Raw genomic sequence first — 17,884 nt, 5'->3', positions numbered from 1 at the left:
TCAGTTTTTCACAACATAAAACTTTTTTGACACCAATACTTACAGTAGGTTACGCATGCATTTTCAAACAGTGCAAAAATACTTCCAGTGATGATATCTGCTGTTTATTGTTTATGTTCACTTGATCCCAAAGTGGCACAACAGGCTTGGCAGAAAGAAAACAACGTTAGAACTTAAAGCTTGCGTAAAGAAGTATCATCCAGTCATGGAAACACAGGTGTGTATCGGGTGGAATTTTGGGTAAAATGGGCTTCTTCTTCATTCAGGGAAGAAACTCGAACTGGATGGAGTAGCCATACTCCCATTAGAGTAACTCTACTTCAGAATAGTTTCACTCAAGAAGAAGTTAAAAGTAAAATGTAATGTACATTATTTTCTAAAGGTTGGTCCCTTCAGACCATGTATTTGCAGGGCTTCTCTCACAGTGGATAACCGCATACTATTTGCTAGACTTAGCCAGCATCTTCACAACATCTTATGCTTTTGTTCCGGAGCTGAAACGCACATTTTATCCTGAGACAAGGTCATCTTTTTGACTCAGAACCCTTTTCCTTCCTGAACAATACGGACACGGACAAAGACATCACCACGCTGTTTACACGTTGTAATTGTTTTTACAGACGAAGGTGGCGCCTGGTCTTCAAACATCTGGAACCTGTACTATAGGGTGGACCAAACTTTTGGAGGTGACTTCATGTCACGCAGAAAGTGTCTTAGAGGTGTGGAAGCTGTTATCACCTTATGAATAAATGAGATCCCCGTCTGGGTTTTAAAGGAATGTTTACAAGCATTGCAGTCTGTATCAACCAACTCATTCGATGAAAATTATTGCAAAATCCATTTTATAAGGGCAGCAAAACAGAAATAATTTTAGCAACCCTAAACGACTCAAAACATGAAAGATTTAGTCTGCTTCATTGTCTGACAGTAAGAAGAAAATGTATTTTACACAGAATGTAAATAACTGCCTTCAGTTGTAAGTATACGGAAATACAAAAAGAAAATGTCTTACTTTTAATTTATAATTTTATATCACATAACTGTAAAGTTTATTGATCTGTAATGATAATGATTATTGTACAAAATAGAATATCAAAACTTGCCTAAGCCGAAGCCGAAGCAGTTAGGGAACCGAAAGAACCGGCTCTTGTTTGCGCACTAACGCAAATGATCCGAATTCAGGAAAAGGGTTTTTAACGGCGAATCCCATTTTTTTTACGGAACTGCCAAGTGGTGACCGCGAGTAACCTCCGTTACGTTGCCGCTTCCCCAAGCACGCGCCACCTCCACAGCGCCAATCCCGATCGGAGAAACGGCGTGACGTCAAACCAAAGCTTCCGGGCTCGTAGCGGTGGCCCGGTAATTCACAGATTTTCCTTTTTTTTTAAAATAATCATTTTAAGACACGCTCGCTTGTTATTTATTGCCGACACATACAGCGTTAGCAGCCCATGTAAATATTCGTGTCGGCGCTTCCGCTACGAGGACCAAACTAACGGAGACGGCCCCGCGCAGCGGCTCGGCGCATAGCGGTTGAGAAGAGAGGTGAGAATGTGTTTCACTGTGAGCGCTTTGCAGATGTTGGGGGACGGGAGGGCGACTGTTAGCCCCCCTGGACGCTCAACAGCGCAGGACCTCCCGTCTGGTATGCCTCACGTCGGCTTACAACACGGTTCGAATGGCTCGTCTCCTTTTTAAATCCCAGATAAGCACCGGTGGAGGAGCTGGTTTCAATTGACCAGCAGCGGGCACTGCAGCCGCTCCAACGTGTAGCCGCGCGGAGCTAACCGGTAGCTCGCCTCGCGACGGGTCCGCTAGCTGCTAATCGCGGCGATTTGGAAGCAACGTAAAGGACGTTTGGAGAGAGATGGGCAGGGAAACGCTCGTGTCTTTTTCATTTTATAACGCCGCGCTGTTTGTCACGGGCAGCAACGCCATCTTATCCGTCGTATATTTAAAGCGACGTTTTAACCATAACGACACCGATATAAACAGTGACAACAGCGTGGGGTCGACTGCTCGGCGGATAATACATGTTAACCAGGACGTTTATAAGTGCGAGGATGTGATTGTTTACCGGGAAAGGCAGTAAAAATATATAATAAATGCCTCGAGTTTAGAATATAAACACTGGCTGATGGCTCTTTTTTGTGATGCTCTCAGCTCGTGTTATGTTTCAATCTCAGATGCTCCAGTGACAGGCCATGCAGGTGTGCGCAAGGAGCAAGTAATCCAGGTTTACATAATGGAGCTAATTGTTTGTGGTTAAGGTTGGCTCTTTCAACACATTAGTGTCCATTTGTCCCACGTAGCTAGTGCCCCAACAACCATCCTCCTCTTTATCCACTGGCAGGACTGGAAGACCCCTTTAAACTGACACCTGTACTTTCAGGAGTCCTTTAAACTGCAGTACTATTTAAAAACGTGTGTACTTGCTAGAGATCCAACGATCAGGCCTTCCCTGCCTGATACAGATTTACAGTTAACTTTAATTTGACAGGGGATGGGAGGGGGTCCTGATTTTTAAGTATCTGAACCTCAGATGGATGGATGGATGGATCTCTGATCACCGTACAGAGCTGAAAGATTCAGATCTCTGCCAGAATTATTGCCGCATCTGTATTGGTTCATGTAAACCAGGGCATGTTTATTTTGAGTGTGCCCTAATTTACAGAATGTCTTTTTTTTTTTATGTATTACACTTGCATAAGTCCTTTATCGTAAAGAGTCCGTTGACAAGTAAGATGAATACATTGAATAATGATGAAGTGCTTCCCCTAACGCAGAAAGCTGAAGCATCGAAAAAAGTAATCAAAGAAAGCAGGGCTGGGCAATATATCAAATCATAAGCGTTCTTTGCAATTGCATTAGTCGCAAAGAGCTTAGAAGCAATATTTGTTAGTCTTTTATTGTCAAACATGACGTGGCTCTTGGAGACCAAGGCGTTTTAAGCTCAGGAAGAGTGCTGGGGTCACTGTGATGGAGAAGAGTGAGGAGAATATCAATCACAATCAATATCATCATCCAAAAAGTCCTAATAACAACACAATTTAGCGGCTAAATTATTTAGTTGGATCCATGCAGTTTCCCTGTACTTCCAGTACAATTATTCATCATTGAGGGATCAGTGTGGGGTGTGACTGTGGCTCACATTTGGTAGGATTCAGAACGGAAGCGTTTCTAAAGGAGAATACCTGGTGAGTCACAATAACCGTCCCTCTCTAGAGAACTGCCTCTTATGTGAGAGAGAATTTTCTCACATTGTCGCTATAAAGCCAACATGGAAAAAGGGTGTGTCTGAGCGTTTTTGCTTTTTGTGTGTGCCCCCCCCCCAAAGTCAAACATACAACGGGCGGAACCTGTATTCCCAACCGTGCCTTTTCAGATTTGACGGCCCGGGGGGCGGTGCACGCTGCGACGCACCGTCTGATTTTTCTCAATCGCAGTTGAAACGTGTCCGTTGGTGCCCACGTTTAGGATGTCGCCAAACTTGGCAAACACGTTTATCTTGACAGACACCATCCGTTCGTGTGGAAGGGGTGAAAGTGGCGGTTCGGGGTTGGACTGAAACCGACACCTATGACTTTCACGGGTTCTTCAGGAAGCAGAGCGATTCCGTGTAGAAAATATGAGCCTTTATAGATCAGTGGGATGGCCGGAGGCACACACGTGCGGTATGTAAAAAGTGTTAAAATCCACATGCTGATGTTACAACCCCCGTTATTGACGGAGAGTCGCCTCTTTACTCGAAGCAAAGAGCTTTGCATGTGCGGTCTGCCGCGGGGCTCGGCCAGGTGAGCTCACAGCACAGCAGGTCACTGCTTCCCAGTAACCACTTTGGTCCCGTCATTCTAAGGGAAGTTCACCTCTAAACGGTCGATAGCGGCCCACCTCTTCAGCCTGTGGTGTTTCTTTACAGAGCTGTCACGTTAGCGGACCCTCCGCCCTGACCTTGGCGCCTCTCCCTGTTCGCTGCAGAATGAGTCACTGCAGCCTCCTCTGCCACAATCGGGCCCCCTCACGCATTCGCTGCAGATAGCCGAGCGTTCAGGAAGGCGGTCTGAGGCGATCCAACGAGTTTTGTCGGGCCAGCCGGAGAACCTGGAGCATAAACTGGTGCAGAATCTGTTTTTAGTGCATCATTCAAGTCGCTTAGAGAGGTCAGGGAGTACGAAAACGGGAACTGACTCAAAGATCTGAATGGTTTCTAGATTACATTGTAGTTCCCGGGCAGTTGCTTGTGTCAGCCACAACGCAAAGAATTTACATTCAGTTAAAAATGAGAGAAACTTCTTTCCCTTTTTTTTTTTCTTTTTTTTGACAACTTGTTTGGATGAAAATATCTCAGGGTGTTGTTTCTGAATCTTGACCGTGGGAGTCGCAGCGTCAAATCTCGCTGTAGAGTGATTCCCTGTAGGCGCTGCCAGGCGTTCGGATTAAAAAGGAAAACTGCTGAGCGACAAGCCGCCTAAGAATAGGCAGACTTGATCTAAATTCACGCAGGGATTCACTTACCAGGATGCCGCTACTCATATTTACTGTGATTCAATCTATAAAAATCAGCTCGATTTTAATCTGTAGGACACCTCTAAAATTTCCTGCGTCTTCTCTGCTTTGCAGGTCGCCTTCCTGCATGAAACACCCAGCGGCTGCTTAGGCACTGTACTTTGTACAGACCGACTCACTTCGCCATCGGTCAGAAGGCTCAGACTGGTCCCCGGCACTGACTTCCTCCCCAAAGATGAAGCTGAAGGAGGACATAAACCCCCTGCTCCTGCAGGTGTTCCGCTCTGTCGTCTGGGTCTACTCTGTCATTACCTTCCTACCCTGGTACTTCTTTTCCGGGGCCGGAAGCAATTTGGAGCGATCCCGCCGGATCAAGGCCTGCTCCATCAGCGGACACCCGTCCGGGCCCTACAGGGCCACCAATAGCCAAGAGAAGCTGGCGGCATTGGTGCACCCAGGAGTCGAGACACTGGACAAAATGTTCGAGTATGCAGCGAGGAGGTTCCCAAACAGGGACTGTCTGGGTACCAGAGAGGTGCTGAGTGAGGAGGATGAGCCCCAACCAAACGGCAAGGTGTTCAAAAAGGTGAGAGACCTTTAACCACAGCGTACAGGGGTTAGTTCTTATGATCGATGGGGTCAACGACAATAATACGTCAGCCGGATTTATAGATATTTAGCTTTCTTAATACCTTAAACCTTTTATTACAAAGCAATCCCAACATTTGTGACTTTTCACTGGGAAGAAAACCCTCAGGATGCAGGCTATGCCTGGGGCGGCGTAAGGATAAATGAGTCGGCTTTAGAAAAGTTTGAAGTACCAAACAGATGGGTTTGGCTTGTCTGGGACCTTTAGATGAATAATGGACAGAAAAGACAAAGTCACACAGCTCAATTTTTCCCCTCCCTGAATACGTGAATTTAGAAGTTGATCTGCTACATTTTACGCTGAATAACTAATTGCTGATTTAAACTTAAAAGAAATCCTGACCCAAGCTCCATATAAGAAAAACAAATCTGTATTTGTCGTTGCAATTGTAAATTATGATCAAATTTGTGTTCTGCATTTAACCAATCACTTAGGGAGCAGTGGGCTGCTTTAACAGCACCCAGTGAGCAGTCTGGGGCTGAAGGTCTTGTTCAGGGACCCAGAGTGGGATTTTGCGGGGTCCAAACCCCGTATTTACAGCCTCAGACATCCTGAGATGCTTAAATCCCTACGTGTTGCATGAAAATGCATCAGTCTCCATTATTAGTTTAGAAACTGGTTATTTCCCTGTGGAAGCGCAGTGAAATTGAAATGGGTTCTCTTTCGCTGTTATTTTTTACTTCAACCTCAGCATATTCCACAATTACGACATGCTGAGTATTGAACACGCTTTTTTGGTTTTAAACGCAAAAATGAGGAACTTGACTTTGTTTATATTAGCTGTGCAGTGGCTGGCATGTTGAACATGCATTTCATCCATTAATGGTGTTTGCAGTAAAAGCCAAATCTGGCTGGTGGAAAAAAAAACTGAAATGTAAAAAAAAAAAATTGAAATAATAGCGTTGTTTTTTTATTTTTAAAGAACACTATTGCTCTGGTTGGATCAAACAATAGAAAAATTAGTTGACGGATTAATTTGTTATTAATAGCAGCTTTCATTTTTGCTTTTTGTGTGTTAGGCAGCCGAAGCAGAAGTGGTTTATGAGCTATAGAGGTAACGGCAATGACAGGAAGTGCCCTGTAGAGGGCGCTAACTGACAGCTTATGAGTCTGTGTGTCAGTGGACGTCATTTTTTAGAGGTTGCTCACACTGAACATAACATCTTTCTAGGATTGTTTTTCTTTTCAGGTTGTCTCTTGCTTTAAAACCATTAAATAAAACAGCTGTACTTTGAGTTTAAACACCAGCCGGTACCGTCATTGTTTTCATTCGTCGTGTGCGGCATAATCCTGATTGCTGCCTCTAACTTGCACGCTTTCTGCAGGTGATTCTTGGGAACTACCACTGGCTCACATATGAGGAAGCCTACCATGCAGCAAAGTGCTTTGGCAGCGGCCTGGCAGCTCTTAATCAGAAGCCTCACCACAACATCGCCATCTTCTGTGAGACCAGAGCGGAGTGGGTCATAGCAGCGCAGGCCTGCTTCATGTACAATTTCCCACGTAAGTGACTCAGAGACAGTCGATGGTATTTAGCGAGCCGACAGTAAAACTCACCAGACTGAATGCAAGTGACATTTTTTTTTTTTTCACAGTCGTGACACTGTATGCCACGCTCGGGCCCAAAGCCATCGCTCATGGGCTGAATGAGACCGAGGTCACTCACATCATCACAAGCAACGACCTGCTTCAGAGCCGCCTTAAGGTGCCTTTTTTTGTCTCAAACAACGTAGCTAAATTGCTGGTTGTTTGGTAGCTAATTGCTGGTGCATAATTCCCCTTTTGACCTCCTCCCGGCCATCTAAGTTGACCTTTTCTTCCCAGGCCATTCTGTGCGATGTGCCGCGGCTGCAGTATGTCATCGTTGTGGACGTTAAGCCCACGAGACAGACAGACATGCCCAGAGGTATCACGATCTACAACATGGAGGCTGTGAAGGAGCTGGGCTCCAAGCCTGTTCACCGTGAGTGTCCGTGGATGCTGATTAAACGCGGGTTTTTAATTCGATCAGGGATGCCCAAAATACACCGATGCTGGCCTAATACAACGGCAGCTTGCTGAAATGTAATTAATATGAAGTGCAGTTCATGGAAGAGTCATCAAATCACCTCTTACCAGACAGCGCCCTGACGACAGTGGGCAGCTTAAAAGGAAAATGAGGGGATGAAAAATCATGATGGTGCTCTGGGTTCACTTCAGCTACGTTTGAGAGGAAAATGTGTATTTAGATGATTGAAGTATGCTGGTGAAGATTCTTAGTCATCCAGGTCATGGTCATTCCAAAAAAAAGTAAAAAACAAAGCAACTGGACTTGTTTTCCGTTTTCCGTACGGAAAACAAGTCCAGTTGCTTTGTTTTTTACTTTTTTTGGGATGATTGAAGTAGTTTAAAGTCTTGAAAGCAATTTGGAACAACGTGAATCAAACAGGTATGGAAGGATGGATCAGCTCTTTGATACATTCATGGATCAGGAAGTGGTTTTCACATCGATATAAGCAGTGTATAGGTTTTATTTCACTGTATCCACGTCACAATGAAGCTAAACGTGGGTCAGATTCTCACGGCAGGAGAACCCTGAGTAAAAGTACAACGGTGTCACTGCGTTTGCAAAGAAAATGATAGCAAGACTGCATAACATGATCTAACAGGTCATGACAGGAAAGCAACAATTGCTGCTAAAAAAAATACACACTGGTGATTATAACAGGTACATTAATGTCATTAACACTACCTTTTAGAAAAATATAGAATTAAAACATGCTTTTTTGCTGTGTTGCTCTTTATATATATATAAATAGAAAAGGCTGACATTAGCTAGTCTGTCGGACAGCTATCTACTCAGGTAAAGTCTGCAGTCAGCTGCTTGATGGAAGTGATGCTCGTAGCTAACCTGGCCAGAGTGATAATGTGTAGCGCTCTAGTTCTGCACTTTATCAATCAGGTACTCCTCCTATCGAATCTGTTTGGGGAAAGGAGGGAACTTCAGCAAAACTGTCTGAGCTGATTGGGCGAAATGACACCTAGTGCCCGCCTACCAAAGGTTGCTTTTAGCCAATGATGGTATCAAAGCGTGAGCATCAGGCATCATGAGAAATCACAAGAAGGTAAGCAAGTCGAGGCACTTCTTGCTTTCAAAATGAAAATGTGGATTTTTACATTACGGATGTGATAGCAGCAGCTACACGTGCGTCCTCCTGCGCTGCTATGTTTATGTTACTTCCACTGTGAGCCTGGCAGCTTGTGCTTTTGTCGCACCGGTATGTCCCGCCTTAAACCACAGCACTGCAACGTGATTGGTCTGAACTGTTTTTGGTTCGGACACGAACAGTTGAACCCAGAGCGGTACAAGATGGATTCTCGTGTGTTTGTGAACGCACAAATACCGCAAGAATTCATCTCGCAGGCAAGGTTAGCTCGTAGCTTCCCGACTCTTAAGTTTTGTAAAGTGTAAACTTGCTAGGAGCATAGGTGCCTAAACAAGGGAGCAAGTGGAGCAACAGCTCCCCCATTTTTAAAAGTACAGATGTAAATGTATGTTTTAGCTCCCCCAGTGTTTGACTCAAAAAATCTCATGACCACCTGCAGTCTAACAAATGTTAAAAGTCTCTATGGATTGCTCTTATTTTTTTCTCCACAGTCTGATATGGAAGAAAAAGTCGCCTGATCTGAGCATGATCTGTTGAGTCATAGAGGCATAGGCTGGAATAGCAAACTACTCTAAGTCTGAAGCTGCTTTTTAAAGGGCCTATATCTGGCAAAATCAACATTTTTGAGCTTTTAACTGTTATGATTATATTCCTTCATCACAATCATGACCAAAGTGGTATTTGGCTTGATTCATACATGTCTGAGTAATCCTCATGAATTCTGCTCTCTGAGCAGCAGCCCTTCTCTGAGCGGCCATGACCGAGTCTACGTAGAACGGTCATTAGCCTCCGCCTCTGCGCAGTAAACAACACCAATGAGCAGTGATGTGAGGCAGAGCCCGGTCATTTCTGCTCACAGTTGAGACAAAGTGGCTCTTTAAGCACCTAATCTACACAGCGACAGCAACCGCTGTTTTTTGATACAAAGCTGCAGCAGCTCTAGGCAAAGCAAGTTTGTTTTTTAGCACATTTCAGTAACAAGGCAATTCAAAGTGCTGTACATGAGCAGAACGACAAAAAGGAAACATCGCAGTGGAAAAGTAGCAGCAGGTCAAGGTGTAAGAGAACCAGGAATAGTTCATAATCACCCAATTTGTCTTTCTTGTTAGCAAGAGAAAAAACAAACATGGGATTCTTCTTTCAGCCAGCTGACCAGCAGTGTTACAGTGGACTTTGAGGCCACAGTAAAACTTAATGCCAATAGCCGTCCCTTGCTTAAATGGTCTGTGCAGAACAGAGTTCACCCTTTCATGACGTCAAAGTGTTGCAGTTTACCAGTAAAAAATGTAGCTTTTATTTTTACCTCTTAATAAAAGTCCTTGTGTGTTCACCCCACTTGGAGAAGGTTAATTTGCCTTAGTCTGTTTGTTTTTATCAGTTCATGGTGATACGGAATACATTTTCATTTTCTTAATGGAAAAATCTCAGATTTTTTATTAAACCCGAAGAGGGTCTTTCCAGCTGTATTCTATTTTGATCATTTATATTAATTTAAGCAATCTTTCTTTCTATTAAGGGAAATGCAATTTCTGCTTTGTAAAATTAGATGCTAGTTTTTCTTTAAGTGCTTTTAGTTCTTAATTATATAATGGCAAATGAAGAACATCTGTATTTACTCTACCTGCAGCACAAAGAGTGGTACCACTACCTATTAAAAAAATTCAACAACTTGTCTAAAAGAGTCTGGAACATTGTTGTGCATCTGCAACTATGTGTGTTTATCTAGCTTTCGGGAATGTAAATTTGAACAGACGACAGTAAGTTGTTTTTCTTGACGATAAATTGAATAAGTGATAAAAGCAAACTTTTTGCTGTAGCACAACTCCAAAGAAAAATCTGCACACCATTTGATTGCTAGAAGCTTGTAAACGGAAGAGCTGCACGTTATTCTTCACAATTAGCTTGAGTCTAAAATAATGTTGGTTTGCCGTTTACTTCCACCCCAACCATCCCACTGTGCCGTGCACTTTTAGTGGACCGCAGACAGCCGGAGCCCTCGGACATCGCTGTCATCATGTACACCAGCGGCTCCACGGGCATCCCCAAGGGTGTGATGATCTCCCATGGCAACCTCATCGCTGGCATTGCAGGCATGGCCGAGCGGATCCCCAACCTCAAGTAAGCAGTTCTCGGTTTCGCCGCCTAGTCTCTGTCACTTCCTCTCTCACTTCTGGCCTGTTCTAGCTTTTTAAAGCTGTTGTGTCTCTTTCTCTTTCACTATGATTTCCCAAGCCTTTCTTAGAGATAGTCGTACGTACTTGTTCATGTTTCTGCTACTCTGGTCTTCTGTTAGGGCTGGGCGATAAATCGATTTAATCAATTAATTCGAATTTACAATTGTTTAAGATTTCATTTTTGGAAAATCTGGATTTTATTTTGCCAATACACTCATTGGTTTCCATGAAGAGAACAGCATGTGATGCTGAATATATGTTTAGGCAAATATATTGTCAAAATATTGTTAAGTGGAAACGTTTTTTACCATAATACGAGGTACTTCATTTACTTATTTACTTTTTTTTTTTAACTTAGTTTGAAGTTCACAAGTGCAGTGAAGCCTGTTCTTAGCTCAGTATGTAATACCACTAGCAGCAAATGTTTTGTTATATTTTCATTGTTTATAATGGCACGGCTACTATCTTGTTTTACAAGCATGTTTCACAGCTTGGTTTTAGTTGCACTTTGAATTCAGGTCAACTCCCTGACGAAATCCTTGACATAAAAGCAAGGCTTTAAAATAATTTCATTAATTTCTTTTTATGAAACAAAAAGGAGGAAAAAAATCGATTAATCGGATTTGGTATGATAAAATCGGAGATTTATTTTTTAATCCATATCGCCCAGCCCTATCTTCTGTATATGTAGGCGGTAAATGTGCATATTTTTTTTTTGTTTTTTTTATCCTGGCAGTGAGACAGACACCTACATTGGCTACCTACCATTGGCCCACGTTTTAGAGCTCAGCGCTGAACTGGTCTGCATCTCCCATGGCTGTCGCATTGGCTATTCCTCTCCTCAGACTCTAGCTGACCAGGTCAGTGTGTAAATGGATAAACGCGTCTTCGTGCCAGTCTCTCTCTCTATGAGAAAAGGACTGCCCAGGTGCTAAAACCCTTCAGGGTCTTGGTGATGTGAAGGCCCAGCGAGCTCTGGGCCCGTTATAGGCGGCAGACCGAGATCCGTGCAATAAAGAGTTGTTTCATTTTCACAGTCCTCCAAGATCAAGAAGGGCAGCAAAGGGGATACCAGTGTGCTGAAGCCGACTCTCATGGCATCTGTACCAGTAAGTCCCGTCAGTCGGGTCATAAAAAAGGATCAAAGCAGATGAAAGATTCTGGTCACAGCTGAGCTGTCCTCTGCTCTCTCTGCGCGCAGGAGATCATGGATCGAATTTACAAAAACGTCATGACCAAAGTGGACGAGATGAGCAAATTTCAGAAGACGCTCTTCGTGTTGGCTTATAATTACAAGATAGAGCAGATCTCCAAGGGCTACAGCACGCCTCTCTGTGACAGGTAATCCACATTACACCCGCCTGTAGACACCGGAGCCGCTCACTGAGCCGAAACGCGAGTCCTTTTTTCACACATGCGCGGGCAATAACCTCCAGTCGCTAATCACAACTTGGAGAACATTCTTCCTCCGCTAATCCTTGGTTAAACAAAGCTGTAGCAAAAGATATTAAAAAGGATTTTCTATAGAGTGAATTATTTAAATCTGTTCATTCTTGAACTTTACCATCAAGGAACATTATGGGCACGTTTTGTCGCATTCCAACCACAAACTACTACCGGTATGTGTTTTATTGGGATCCGATGAGATAGAGCAACAAGTAGTGACCGGGAAGAAAAATGACACTTAAAATTCAGAAACTGTAGTTTCTGCTTTTGGCTGATACTGCTAAATAAAATGCTGTGACCAGTTGTCTTCAGAAATCAGCTAATTAGTAACTCCAGCTGTTCTCAGAGGTTTGTTAGAGAACATTCATGGAGAAACTATCCTGAAGACAAAGGTACACAGCAGCTAGAACAAGGAGACCTGTGGAGGAGTTTAAACAGGGTTAGGTTTTAAAAGAATATGATGACCGGTGAGGCAAGGAGAGCAGTCAACAGGCCTGTGGTAACTCTGGAGGAGCTGCAGGGATTCACAGCTGACGTGAAATCATCTGTTGGAAAGGCAGCGGGTGGCCTGGTGCTGTTTGAAGTTTGACACAGAAAACGTTTGGACGGTGTTCTGCTCAGATAGGACCAAAACTAAACAATATGGCCTCCTCCATGAAACATGGTGGTGGCTAAGGCTACGCAATATATCATAAATGTATCATTGGGGCTATATGACAAATAATTTGACAACGAACAGGTGAGTCTGCAGTGAGTATTGGCTAAATAACAAATGACCAAGCCAGTAACTTATTTCCTGGTGCGTCTCCTTGGATGTTCTGGTAAAGTCGTTAAAGAACCGCAGCAGATGTGGGCAGCTGCATATCTTCCTATCAAATCAATGGAGACTCCCTGGCGGGACTGTAAGACCGATGTTTGGAGACGCTCTGCTTCGAATCTGAGCTTAAACTATTTTTCAAAGGAGGATTGGCAAGGATTAGGAGGCTTCCAGCTGTACTTTTAGTGATAAATGGCTCAACAAAGTGCTGACTCAGTGGGAGGAATACAAATTCCTGTCTGACTTCTCAGCTTTAGTTTTTTTCTTTACACACTGACAACAGCTACTTTGTGTCGGTTTTTCACATAAGTTTGTTTTTTGTAACGCGACAAAATGTGAAAGTGCTTTGGGTAGTACAGAAGAGTGACTTCCCACAAAAGTTATACCGATCATCACCTTCATGGTAATTTTTTCCTTTCCTCCCTCCCTCCCCTTAGGTTAGTTTTCCACAAAATCCGGTCTCTGTTGGGAGGTAAAACTCGGGTGCTGCTTTCTGGTGGCGCTCCGCTGTCGGCCGCCACGCAGCGCTTCATGAACGTGTGCATGTGCTGCCCTGTGGGACAGGGCTACGGCCTGACGGAGACTTGTGGAGCCGGCACCATCAGTGAGGGTAAGCGCAGCGGAGAAATAGGAGATGAGGGTTTCTCTACCCGTATTACAGGAGGGAGTCTTAAGTTTTAGATTCAATGGATCCTATGTCTTTGTTCTTTCCAGCTTGGGATTACAGTACCGGACGCGTCGGCGCTCCGCTGGTTTGTTCAGAGATCACTCTGAAGGACTGGGAGGAGGGTGAGTAAAGTCGTAGCAAAGCGAAATGTCCAGAGGCCAGACAGGTGGAAGAAGACGACTAACGAGGGCTGTGGGGTTTTAGGGGGTTACCACAGCACCGACAAACCCAACCCAAGGGGAGAGATCTTGATCGGAGGGCCGAACGTCACAATGGGTTACTACAAAAGCGAAGGCAAGAACCACGAGGACTTCTTCGTGGATGCGAGGGGCCAGCGGTGGTTCTGCACGGGAGACATAGGAGAGTTTCATCCCGACGGATGCCTGAAGATTATCGGTAAACAGGCAGACTGCTCTGTTTGTTCACGCAGTATAAAAAAGTGAAATCTTTTTAAAAGTGAAAATTTTTCTTCCCCCCTACAGACCGTAAAAAAGACTTGGTGAAGCTGCAGGCGGGTGAATACGTCTCTCTCGGAAAAGTAGAGGCTGTTTTGAAGAACTGCCCATTCATAGATAATATCTGTGCCTACGCCAACAGGTACTACCCTGCGCCCCCCTCTCCTCTTAGTCATCGTTACTGCTCTGTGAGAAAACGTTTAGTAAGAAAAAGTTCTCTTTTCTTTTAGCGAGGAGTCATACGTGATCAGCTTCGTGGTTCCCAACCACAAACTGCTGATGGGACTGGCGGAGCAGATGCAGATAAAGGGCACGTGGGAAGAGCTCTGCAACAACGCCCAGATGGAGCGAGAGGTGCTGCGCATCATCACCGAGGCTGCCATCTCAGGTAGAAATGGTGATTTGTTCTCTTTTTTTTTTATATATATTAGTTTATTTGTCAGGGACAATGCAGCGCACATTATTACATTCATAATTGTAATAGGCAGAGCCATTACAAAATGTTTAAATGTGTTGCATGAAAGGTTTTTAGCCTATAGGCTAATTTGCAACCCCAGTCCCCAGTCAGGCCTTTATAAAATACATTTTCCTAAAACGTAGCTCACATTGCACAATCATATATAAAATACATTATAAAAGACAACCATTAACATTAACCATTCTCTGTGTTATCATTCAACACGATTAGGGTTTCTAAAATTGTGTTGGACCTAACGATCACTGGGCTTTTCTGAGCTTTTAGAATTGAAGATGCACAAAGCGTTGCATCATCCATCCACAAATCGAACATTTCCCCTGTTTACACATCCATCTGTCCGCCTGCCGTCTCTCCATCCCTCCACCCCAAGCAACACCAATCTTCCTCCGTTGTCCTTCAGGCAACGTTTCTGCTCTTCCGTTCACCTCTCCTTGCTACCAATCCATGAATCTGTTCGGGTTTTGCAGTTTCTATTTTTCAAGCCTGAGCTCAAAAACCTCTGTTGATTTCAGTCTGGAAAACTATGGAATTTCGATTTGGAAAATGTGTAAAATAAATAAATAAATAGCTATTGGTTCTCTCTGTCAAGCTGCAGTGTGAAGACGGTGTGATAACATGAAATATTTAGTCCATTACTGTATCTGTCAGGCTGACATGTGATTCCGCTCTCTTCCTATTAGGTAAACTTGAGAGGTTTGAGATTCCCAAAAAAATCCGTCTGAGCGCCGAGCCATGGACACCGGAGACCGGCCTGGTCACCGACGCATTTAAACTGAAACGCAAGGAGCTCAAAACACACTACCAAGAAGACATTGAGAGGCTGTACGGTGGCAAATAACAGAGACACACTCCGAACTACACATTCGCACGGAGCTTACGGGCCGCCCGGACCGCCGTCTCATGAGGATTTCCACGGATGATACACACACACATATAATTCCAAACACTCCTCAGCTTCACCGTAACCAGTTTCAATAAGATAAGGCAGAAAAGTCTGGATTCAGGGTCACATCTTTCGAATCAAGACCAAGAGGCAGAGACGGGACCACAGAACAGATCCAACCGGGCTCCAAACCCACCGAGTCGCCCTGACTGGCCCACGAAGACGGACCTTTGCATGACTCAAAGTGAAAAGAATGTCATGCTAGACGTTTGCGCATCCGTGTCTTTGTCGCTTCTGTCCTCCTCGCCACGCTTTCTGGAACATTCCTCCCCCGCAGCTCACATCCGGCAGGTTTGCTCGGTCCCTCTTACACTCTGAGAAACCTTTTTTTTTTTGTTCGCAGGGACATTTCTTGTTTTCAATGCTAGTTTGTTTTGGGTTATTTTTTTCTACATGTGTCGCAATGTTTCTTTCGTGTTTGATTTGTCGGCGTCGGGGTCCATGTGTGCGATGAATAAGTGTTGCAAAGCCATGAGAGATTTAACACTGACATTGAAAAACACGTTTTTTTTTTCTTCTTCTTGTTACCTGTACTATTCTGAGGGGTTTTCCATTTTTGTATGCATTAAGTCGCATTTTCTATCTGTTTGTGCTCCTTGTATTTTTTAAGGTTTTCTCCCATTTTTTTTTTATGTATTTATTTTTCTTTTTCATCTGGCATCCCAAAGTTTGCTGATTTGAGTGCATGTTTACTTACTTGACTCCTCTATCCCTGCTCCCAGCAAACGCAGCATCGATGGCGAAAAGCTGTCCTTTGAGACTTTGCATGCGTTTGGGATCTGCTCCTCAACGATCTGCCACATCTGCCCCCGGATTCCTCCAATCTTGACTAATCCTGCGAACGGATATCTCCAAGGGAACTTAGCTTGCTGTAGAACGGTTAAAAGTAGCGTTAGAGTTACTCTTTGGCAAAAGTTCTATGTTAATCTTATTAACCATAGGTCAACTTTCTTAGGTTACTTTTCTCAGTTTTTAAATATAAATATGAAATACAAAACTGAATGTGCAATATTTATACTCAAGTGTGTGAGAAGGAAGAAAATGCACAGCAGACAGCTTTTTTTTTTTCTTTTTTTTTATGGTGGTATATTTGTCACTAAACCTCGTTTAGGGTGAAGGCTTTTAGTCTCGTCGTAGACTTTAAGAGGAGGGTAGAGACACACTGATAGAGCAGTTTAGATATACCCTGTGCTGAAAATGTTAGTAAAAACTGCATGATGGAAGGTGCACGGCTGTACCAAAGCACCCGAGTAAAGGGGGGGGGGGTATAAAAAAATAATCGCACTCCATTCCAGCCACTGAAGAAGAAATGCTTTACGAACACGCTCCAGGTTAGAGTACATAGGATAAACTCGAACTGAAATTTCTGTATATTTAGACTGGTTTGTGTGTATAATAACTGTATGTGTAATGTACATAAAACATGGACTCTGTAAGCTGCCATTTTGAATTCCTGTAAGATACAGCTTGAATACAGTAGGTTTTCAGATAGATGACGTTTGATTAGTCCCATCCCGCAGGAGCCGTTCTCCCTTCAGTATTTATTTGTTTATACACGGAAGATGAGAAGGTTCTGTCAGCGCTGTGCTGTCAGGAAGATATTTTATTATTTTTTTTTTTCTGAATGCAAACTCTGCTTTCTGGGTCTCGTTGCATACTGCATCGATACAGGTACAGCCAGGAAGTCTTAACCCCACCCCTTTTAGCTTATAAAGGTTTCATCGTATTATTCTAACAGAGCAAAATGCTTTTTTTTTTTTTCTCCCCCCTGACATTTCAGTGAAAAGTCAGTCGCTTTACTCTGCTCTTTGCTGCTTTTCTCTCTCTCTCCCTCTTTGGCCGGCTAGAAGCGGCTTGTTGCCTTCTGACAAAGAAAACATGAGGTTTATTCAGGGGTTTAGGAGAATGTGAAGCGCTCCCTGCTTTTTGTTGTAGCACTCACTCTGTATACGTGCTACAGAGTACCGCCCCCCCTCCGGCGAGGCAGCAGGTGGCGTTTGTTTTTCACTTGCTGTGTAAAAAAAGGTTGGTAAGGCGGGACTCTGATATAAAAACTGCATTAAACAATACCAATAACTGCACCACTGTAAAGGCTCCTCTAAACGTATTTAATGATCTTTGTTACTGACCAGTTTTGAGGGTCTCTTTGATTTTTATTTTTATTTTTCCTCTTGTTTGTTTTTGTGTGATGAAGCTGAGCTACTGCAAGTGTATCCTTTCTAATTTATTTGTGATGTGGCCTGGGCAATTATGTAATGGAAATAAACAAGTTTTTATTGTAGATCCTTGTTTTTTCTGTGTTGTTTTCTGTCGTCGTTGTTGAGGGTTAGTTGAACGTCTGACGGATAAGCAGCTTGACTGGAATCGCCCTGAAACTATAGTTTCTATGGCAACGAAGGCCAGTGTGCCCGTCTGAGCGGACGTGGTTTTGGTGAAAGGCTGCATGAAACCTGCATGAAGAGCTAGTAATCAAAAGATTTCTTAGTTCCACACGTTCAAATGTCTTCTTTTGTTTTTTACGTTCGATGACGAACCTGTTGGTGCTTCCACCTCGTTTGTTAAAAGAAGCAGCACACATGCCGACTAGAATGTTGCTATGTGAG

The 17,884-nt window shown here is 43.7% G+C and overlaps 1 protein-coding gene across 4 annotated transcripts; it reads left to right on the top strand.

The window, feature by feature from the left end:
- Nucleotides 1–1,300: 1,300 nt before the first annotated feature.
- Nucleotides 1,301–17,562, top strand: acsl3b (acyl-CoA synthetase long chain family member 3b). Of its 4 annotated transcripts, none has more exons than XM_036138121.1 (15): nt 1,301–1,545; nt 4,621–5,092; nt 6,481–6,658; nt 6,751–6,860; nt 6,980–7,118; nt 10,275–10,419; nt 11,212–11,335; nt 11,513–11,584; nt 11,677–11,816; nt 13,176–13,348; nt 13,453–13,527; nt 13,610–13,801; nt 13,888–14,002; nt 14,091–14,248; nt 15,019–17,562. In XM_036138121.1, the coding sequence occupies exons 2-15, from the start codon at nt 4,742–4,744 to the stop codon at nt 15,174–15,176; spliced, it is 2,130 nt and encodes a 709-aa protein (XP_035994014.1). In that variant the 5' UTR covers nt 1,301–1,545; nt 4,621–4,741; the 3' UTR covers nt 15,177–17,562. The 4 variants fall into 4 exon arrangements, with proteins under 4 accessions (XP_035994014.1, XP_035994015.1, XP_021179253.2 ...); XM_036138122.1 differs by having other exon boundaries at nt 1,336–1,359; XM_021323578.2 differs by lacking the exon at nt 1,301–1,545 and adding an exon at nt 1,552–1,645.
- The last annotated feature ends 322 nt before the right edge of the window (nt 17,563–17,884 follow it).

This window comes from Fundulus heteroclitus, chromosome 6 (genome assembly GCF_011125445.2).
Source record: "Fundulus heteroclitus isolate FHET01 chromosome 6, MU-UCD_Fhet_4.1, whole genome shotgun sequence".
NCBI lineage: Eukaryota > Metazoa > Chordata > Actinopteri > Cyprinodontiformes > Fundulidae > Fundulus > Fundulus heteroclitus.
Note: the sequence above shows the minus strand (reverse complement) of the source record. Positions and strands in the feature narration are given on the sequence as shown.